Source organism: Elgaria multicarinata, chromosome 18 (genome assembly GCF_023053635.1).
Source record: "Elgaria multicarinata webbii isolate HBS135686 ecotype San Diego chromosome 18, rElgMul1.1.pri, whole genome shotgun sequence".
Lineage (NCBI taxonomy): Eukaryota > Metazoa > Chordata > Lepidosauria > Squamata > Anguidae > Elgaria > Elgaria multicarinata.
The window spans coordinates 14,154,136-14,162,381 of NC_086188.1; the positions used below are offsets into that span (position 1 = coordinate 14,154,136).

The 8,246-nt window shown below is 44.6% G+C and overlaps 1 protein-coding gene across 1 annotated transcript; it reads right to left on the reverse strand.

The window, feature by feature from the left end:
• Nucleotides 1–237: 237 nt before the first annotated feature.
• Nucleotides 238–5,628, reverse strand: LOC134410839 (peripheral-type benzodiazepine receptor-associated protein 1-like). Its single transcript, XM_063144349.1, has one exon. It carries the CDS (start codon nt 5,626–5,628, stop codon nt 427–429), a length of 5,202 nt encoding a protein of 1,733 aa, XP_063000419.1. The 3' UTR covers nt 238–426.
• Between the last annotated feature and the right edge of the window lie 2,618 nt (nt 5,629–8,246).

The following is an 8,246-nucleotide window of genomic DNA, read 5'->3' on the forward strand; positions in this document are numbered from 1 at the left end:
AATGCTGCCCAGCCATCTTTTTTTCATTAAGAAGGAACAGCTTCCAGAAAAACCAAAATGTGCAATGCCTTTTAATTAGCCAGAATAGAGTCTCATCCTTATCTGCATGCCTTAGTATAATAGTATCTCCTGTTCTACATAAAAGCTAATTTTCCATACCCACATTCAACAATCCTTTCCGTTAAATCAATCTACCCCAACCTGGTGCTGTTTGGAATTCAACTCTCATCAGCCACAGCCAGCATGGGTGATGGTGAGGGACGTTAGGGGTTATAGTCCAAAATACCTGGAGGGCATCAGATTGGGGAAGGCTGCCTTAAACAGAAAGTGTTCAGTTTTATTATCTCGTCACCATTTGGGGGCAGATCTGTTTTGTTATTATACTGTCCATCTATTATACTCTGTATACAAACCTGTTCATAAGTCTTAATCTTCAATGTAACTTTTCTTTAACAGATGCTCTTTCACTTCCTTACTTTCAATGTACATTTCAGACACCATATTGCATGGGATATATCCTTCCTTTCCTTCACATTCACCTCTGTAAAAACCATTGACAACTTTGTCACCAATCACCTTTAGAATTTGTCCCTCTTTAAAAGATATTTCTTTCTCAGCTCCATCAGAATTAGGCGACATGGTTATGGGATCATAGTCATAAAGGGCTACAAATAATCTTGTGGAGCTATCTGAAATAGGCACTAAAGGTGTCATTGTTTGGTCAGCTCTCAAAGTCATGGTTATACTTGTATCTTTTGCCAATTCTACAGGAGATATCGCCCTCCCCTGTGATCTAGAGTCTTCCTGGCCATAAATACTGGTTTTATACTCTTGGTTCTCCTCTTCTTCGATATCTGAAAGATCAGAAATATGGTTGTGGTCACCAATAAGAGTTTGCCAACTGTCAGTTCTTAATATTTGCTCTCCATCTTTTTCAAGTTTAGACACACTAAGGTTGGATAGTTCTTTGCATAATAGTTTAATCTGCTTCAAGTGCTTTTTGTCAAAGAAACTACCCATTTCTTCTTGAAGAGAGTTATGGGTTCCTGCGTCTCTGTTACAGCCCTTCTCCAGTTCAAGCTCTATAGAAGAAACACTGGGCTCAGGACTTGAGCAGTTTGCCTCAGATTTCTCAATATAGCGTTGGAACGATAAATATTTTGCAGTCATATCAGTACTCTGGGTCAGTACATGCACCTTGTTCTTAGTATTGTTTGGCTGAGAACACTCTTCTAACATTTCCCTTGGAGTATCTTCAGCAAATAAGTTTAATGTTGTTGGTTCAGAATTGGCTAATTGTTCATTCATTAATGAAAGAAAAGCATGTTCTGAAGATTGCGACCCATCAGATGTGCATAGAATAGAATCACTCTCATCTTTATTTCTTGTATTGTGAGAAGTTATCAGTGTAGACGAGGACACATGATTCTGAGAAATATTCACTACTTTAGGAGTTACTGACTCTTTGCAATTAGAAGTGAAGTGAATGGAGAAATTGGTGTCTGCATTGACTGTGTCTATGTGGGAAAAAATGGATGAAGATGTACTGGTTGTTGTATGGATGTGACCATCTTCAGACTCTAAGAATTCTTTGAAAGTCAACTCAGAAGCTTGGGCGTAAGCAACAGAATTTGACAATAAAGAACTAGGAACTTTCAACAGATTGGATGGAATTAAAGTTGGCACAGAATCCTCACTCTCTCCAAAGGGAGAGACAGTTCTTACAGAAACCTTCCAAGACTCTTGGAACATATGTAGTTGAGACACTGGTAATAATACATTTCCAGATACTGGCGACATAATTTCTGTTACTTTCTGTCCATTGATATAAACCGCATAACCAGTTACTTTTACCCCATTGGATGATCCTACTGCATCAATTGTTACTGGTAACCAAGTAATATTAAGAAACTCTCCGGAAGAACTAGGTTGCACTTGGACATCAAGGGGAGCATCAGGTGGTCCTGCTGATGGTGTAGTAAATGTAATTGCTGTTGATATCTGCTCCAAATTACCCTGAGGAAACTCAAACACTTTGTTAAAGGCCTGAGTTTCTACTTTTACACTATATTGGCTGCTGGGTTTAAGGTTTTGGATAGTACACCAGTAGACCCCTGTGTTTATTACACTATATTCTTTCTCATTAAGATACACTTTATGGGCATAGTTACTGTTGCTTGGCAACCAAGTGATTTTTGCTGACGTTGCAGTGATGCTCTGAAGCTCCAGGAGTGTTGGTGCAATATGGAAACTATTTCCTGCAAGAAAAGTACATAGCATCTTATCGGAATTTCCTTTGTCTGTCACACTCTGTACTGAGATTCGATAAGAATGCAACTGTAAATCCAGGTTCTCAATCATTGCTTTCATCTGACTGCTGTGCTTCACATTGTGACATAAATATGTATTGACATAGATATTATAGCTATACACTTCTCCCCAGGTATCTACCATATGTGGTGGATCCCAGCTTATAATGATGGATCTAGCAAATTGTTTAATAAGAGTTAGATTCTGGGGATAAGGCACTACTGTCTGATCATTGCATAGTTTCCCCCCCAATCTGTTAGACTGCAGATTGACACTCATATCTTCATCCAGGCTGTCACTTTTTTCTTCACTACTAGTACTTTGGCAGGGCAAACCTATTTCATGGTATAAATTATATGTAATGTCACTTGGCTCTGAAGGAAGAAAACTTATTAGATCATTACCAGAAACTTCTTCTACCAAATTTGAGGGTACCTTTCCTCTTCTGCCATCCATCAATTCCCCTTCATAGAAGCCATCCCCATCTATTTCTCCAAAGATATAAACATATTCTCCAGCTGTAAGTGGAAGCTCCAACTCAGGATTCTCATTAGGACCATCAAAAGGATCATAACTATATCGCGCTAAAAAGACATGAAGTTTCGAAGGACCTTGATTTTCTGGCTGAAAATTTATAGAAACGTTATCTGTCTCCAGTGGTATTTCATCTACCGTATCTTCTTCTGAATTAAGACAAAATTTAGACCTGCTCTGTATGGATTCAGATCCAAATGACTTTGATTGGGATACTAATTCTTTAGCCTTTTTGAGCAAACCAACAGAATCTATGGATGCAGTGTCTTCATCATTGATGTTCTTACTGTAGTGGAAATTGTGGTGGGTATCTTGTTCCAGTTTTTCTGGACAGATTATTGCTGTAGAATTGCATGTTGAATGTGATAATTCTGATTCCAAGAGTCCAGATTTTTTAATTTGTAATCGCTCAAGTTCTTGAGATAGAAGGTTAAAGTGTTCAGCCTGGCTATGATATTGATTTTCTAACCCTCTCACTTGAGATTCAAGTAGCTGTACCGATTCTTCATGTTCTCTTTTTATTTCCACCTGTATTAGCTTCAGGTGTTGTATTTCTTCTTCTTTCTTTTGCAACACTAATAAAGTTTCCTTATGTTGAGATTCTAACTGTTGCCATCTTTCTGCTATCTCTTTCATGTTCCTAATTGCTTGTTCTAAATTTTCCACTTTGATTTCAAGTCCCTTAGTGAACTGAACAGCAGAATTGTGATCATCAGTTGCCTGCATTAGTTTCATCTTTATCTCTGCATTTTCATTTTCAATCTTTTCTGCCCTCTCAGTTTTCTTATGGAGTTGAGAGTTCTCCTTGGCAATTCTGACATTTTCACTTAATACTTCATTAAGTTGCAATTCTAAATGATCACATCTCTTCTGTTTTTCCTCCACTTCATGTTTAAGGTTTTCAAATAGTTTGAATTTTTCAGCAAGCTTCTTTGTCAAAATCTGTAAGTGATACTCGCTACCTGAATCTGTTTTTAAAGTGCTCTTTTCATTGTTCTTAGAACCATTTCCTAATGGCAGTGCTTCTGATCCTACAATTTTTACCAGTGCGCTCAATTTTTTTGGCAAATCCTTTGGTAAAGATGAGCCGTCTAAACATGTATCTATAGTTGATGAGGTTTCCTGCATACCTAATGAAGAAGCATAATTTAAACCCTTTTTGGAGGGCTGAAGAGATTCCCTCAGGTTCTTAAGCATTATCTGTCGTTGTAATCGTAACACTTCTCTCTGAGACTCTCGCAGCATGCGATCAAAATCACTGATATTGAGAAAATAAGTGCCCTCTTTGCCTGCAGTTAGTTTGGCCTGAAGCTCCCAACACTCCCTCTGTAAGGCTTCTATTTGCTGATCCTTAGCTAGCAGGGCACTGGCTTGTTCACTCAGGTCTTTTGCCCGCTGCCGAGCAAACGTGGTCTTGTACAGGTCCGCATCCGAGCCAGTCAGGGTTAACGGTATTGGGGTACCGCCAACTTTGAAGCTGGACTCTTGGAGTTTCTTGGCTCTTTCCTCCAGGCGCTTGGCAATGCCAGTCAGCTCCCCATTCTTCCTCTTCAGCCGCTTCACTTTCTCTTTCATCTCTGGGAAGCTACCTTTCCTCAGCAAGGTGTTCTCTTCCTTGAGGTGAGTGCATCGCTGCTCTAGATCCACCAGAGCTTTCAACAGGTCCGTGTTTTGCTTCACTAGCTGGTTGTAACTGCTGCTAGACAGCCAGTCCTGCTGCTGCTGGGCGGCTGGAGGCCCTCCTTCTCCTGCAGACCCCCAGCCGCTGACTTTCCCTTCCGGAGGCGCATCCACAGAGTCCTGTCGCTTGGCTCCATCTTCCAAGCACATCTCTTTTTCCAAAGCCTTCTGGGGCGCGGGCTGCTGCTGCTGCTGTGAGCAGCCGCTGTCCTTGGGGCTCCCTCCTTCCGGGGGTGCATGGTCCGGGGGAGACTCGCATCTGCTGAGGCTGCTGTCCAGCGAGCGGGACTTGGAGGCTGCTCCGGCTTCTCGGGGGCAAGCGGCGACGAGGCTTTCCAGGGAGCGAGGTCTGCTCTTGGCCAGCTTGCGCGGCTGCGAGGAGACCAGCCTCGTCCTGTGCGGAGAGCCAGGCGGGGCGTGTTCCCCCTCGAAGCGCTCCAGGATGTACTTCAGGAAGAGGCTCCGCTCCAGCTCGAGCTCGGCCTTTAGGTGGCGGATGCGGGCGGCCTGGTCGCCGTCGACCTCCCAGCGGAGCTTGCCCAAGACCTCCTGCAGCTTGGCGCGGCTCTCGCTGCTCAGCCCGCCGCCTCTGCCGCCGCTGCGGCTCACCAGCTCCTCGGCCAGCTGGCGCTGCAGCTCGCGCGCCTGCCGCATGGCGGCGTCGCGCTCCCGCTGCAGCAGCTCCTGGGCCTCGCGCAGCTCCGCGTCCTTCCAGCGCAGCAGCTGCCGGATCTCGGCCTCGCGCTGCCGCAGGCTGGTCTCTTTCAGCAGGTGGACCTCGCGGGCCCGCTGCTGCTCCCATTTGGAGCGGAGCTGGTCGGCCAGCAGCTGCCGGTCGCGCTCGGCCGCCTCGCGGAGCTCCCGGGCTTCGAGGGCGAAGCGGCGCCGCGCCTCCTGAGAGCGCAGGCGCTCGGCGTCCAGCTCCGCCCGCAGCGCCTCCAGCTCCCGCCGGTGGTCCTCGTGGAGGGGCGGCGGCGGGCACAAGCTGCTGCTGCTGCCGCCACCTCCTCCAACGGGACCTGAGGCTTGGGAGGGGGCTTTGCGTGGTGACAGGCGGGGGGTGGCCGCAGGCGGCCCCCCACCTGAGGGACTGTCTTTGGTCATGGAGGAGCGAGGCTTTATAGGCAGTGCGGCCTGTGGAGAAAACGGGAGGCCGAGCGAAAAGGGCGCGAAGAATGGGCGGGCTAACGGTTTCCAACCGCCACCCCCGCGCGCGAGGGAACGTTGGGAGCCCCTCCGTTCGATCGCCCCCTCCCTCACTCCCTCGCTCCACCCATTGTCCACGCACGCGCCCGCCGTGGGATCCACGGGCGGTTCTACCCTCCCTGCCCCCCTCCCCTCCCGTCGTCATAGGAACCGAACTGGATCAGGCTAAAGGCCTACTTAGTCCCTCACAAAGGCCCACATGTTTTTTGTCTGTACGTTGTTTAAGATTATTATTTTTTTAAAAAAACTATATTTATTCATTATTTATTTACTTATTACATTTCTAATAATATTAGAAATTATTATAATTTATATTAAATTATACCTCCCTCCTGCTGTCACCTGTAACTGCTGAACTTTGCAACTAAGATTGTAGTGCCTGAATTTGCTTTACTTTTCCCCCTCCTCCTCCTCCTCCCTCCCAATCCCCTTTCCTTTTGTGTCATGTCTTTTAGATTGTAAGCCTGTGGGCAGGGACTGTCAAGAAATACTTTTGTAAGCCGCCGTGAGAGCCTTTTTTGGCTGAATGGCAGCATAAAAATCCTTAAATAAATAAATAAATAAATAAATAAATTTCTATACCGCCCAATAGCCGGAGCTCTCTGGGCGGTTCACAAAAAATTTAAAATCATTCAAAGTATAAAACAACAGTATAAAACCATAATATCAAATACAATATAAAAGCTCAACCAGATAAAAACAGCAGCAATGCAAAATTACAAATTTAAAACACCAAGTTTACACTTTGATAATGCCCAATAGTCACAACTCTGGGCGGTTGGCAAAAATAAATATATATATATAAAATACAACCTTAAGCAGTACAGAAGCACAAGAAATAAGTAAGAAGGGCACCTGGTGGCTTCTGGGATAGGAGTCTGAAGAACACCTGCCCGCAGGTACTCCTCCTTTTGCTACCACTCCTTTTTCAGGGGAGCGGAAGTTGTGTGGTATCAGATATCGAGGACCTGGGATTATTGCGAAAGCAGTATCCTTTGGCCACATATCTGAATTCGTCGCTGTGAATGGCTTTGAGAACTGTTACGACTGAAAACGTAAAGAAAAGTCAATAAATAAAAATGGGCCGATTCGCATGACGTGTGCTTGTACATCGTGGGATCTGTGGAAAGTGCACATGGACAAGACTTCAGCTGTGACTACTGCCTCATCTGCCTAGGAAGGGGACTGTTGGGAAATCCTTGCTCTGCCATTGTATGCCTTCAGTTCCACGGAGAACACCCATTGTTGCAATCCAAGGAGACTGAAGTTCTTGAAATGCTGACTTCAGCCATGGGAACCCACTCCAAGAGGGTGTGATCCCATATGGCCTTCCTTCACAGACAGCCATGGATGAAATGCTTACACCTGTGCCATGTTATAAATGCATTAAACCATACAAGCCGTACTGTTTCCATGTTGATGTTCCTCACTTAGTAGAGAGCCCCAATGGGTGGGCCAACTGTCATGTGCTAACTACTGAGTAGGCCAACTCATGTGGAATGTATGCGACAGGATATGTGTGGAATACGTATTTATTTAACCATATGTAAGAATTGCATTAAAGACATTTCTAAGCAATCTACAAAATCAAGTCTTCAAACAGAGGAGAAGATTACCTTCCTGGGAATGCCTTTTGGAAAAGGGTATGTTTTCAGTAGGTGCTGAAAGCCCAGAAGTATTAACGCTTGCCCAGTTTGTAGTGGTTGGAGTTCCAGAGAATGCATGCTATATTATTAAAGACCCTATTTCGAGCTGTGATGGATTGAACCTTTGACATCTTGATCCTGATGAGCACAGAAACTGAGCAGGCCGGTAGGGGATCAGACGATCTCAAGTATCCTGGCCCTGTGTTGTACTTATGGGGTGGACAAGTACTTTCCCTGCGGTCCCTTTCACTTTTCTGCACTTGTGTGACCTCATTTATACAAAAGCCCTTACCCTCTAAATATTCCATGCACGCCCCATTACAGATAAAGGTACTTTCCATTCCCATATAATGTTAGCAGCTAGCATTGCCTCCACACCGCTACTCTGGACCTGCTAACATTACAGTAAGTGTATTTCCGCAAGATGGCTCAGCACGAGTGGTTCACATTTCAGCTGGGAAACCCTCTCATCCTACATGTTTATGGCATATTCTTTATATTTTATATCTGAATTCTTGCCCAAAGAGTCAAATTTAAAGAAAAGAAGAACTATAGAGTAACCCGCCCACCCCTTTTGCAAACTGCTGCCTTATAGCTTCATGTTGGTGCATCTTGATGGAAACTGCATGTGTTTGAATCACTTAGGATTCCTTCCAAGTATTTGGATAAATATGTACAATTCCAGTTGAAAGTAGATTTATGGGTATTTAATCATTTATTTCCGTGCTAAAACAAAAATCAGACCAAAGGGTGAAACATCTCTGACTCCCGAGGCGAAGGTTGCAGCCATAATATTTTAGATAACACTCTTAGGCTGAGGCCTGATCCAGACACAGGGATAGATGCAGGAGTGTTAAATTTGATTTTTTT

Coding starts and splice junctions, on each gene's coding strand:
- LOC134410839 (XM_063144349.1), bottom strand. CDS start 5,628: ATGACCAAAGACAGTCCCTCAGGTGGGGGGCCGCCTGCGGCCACCCCC.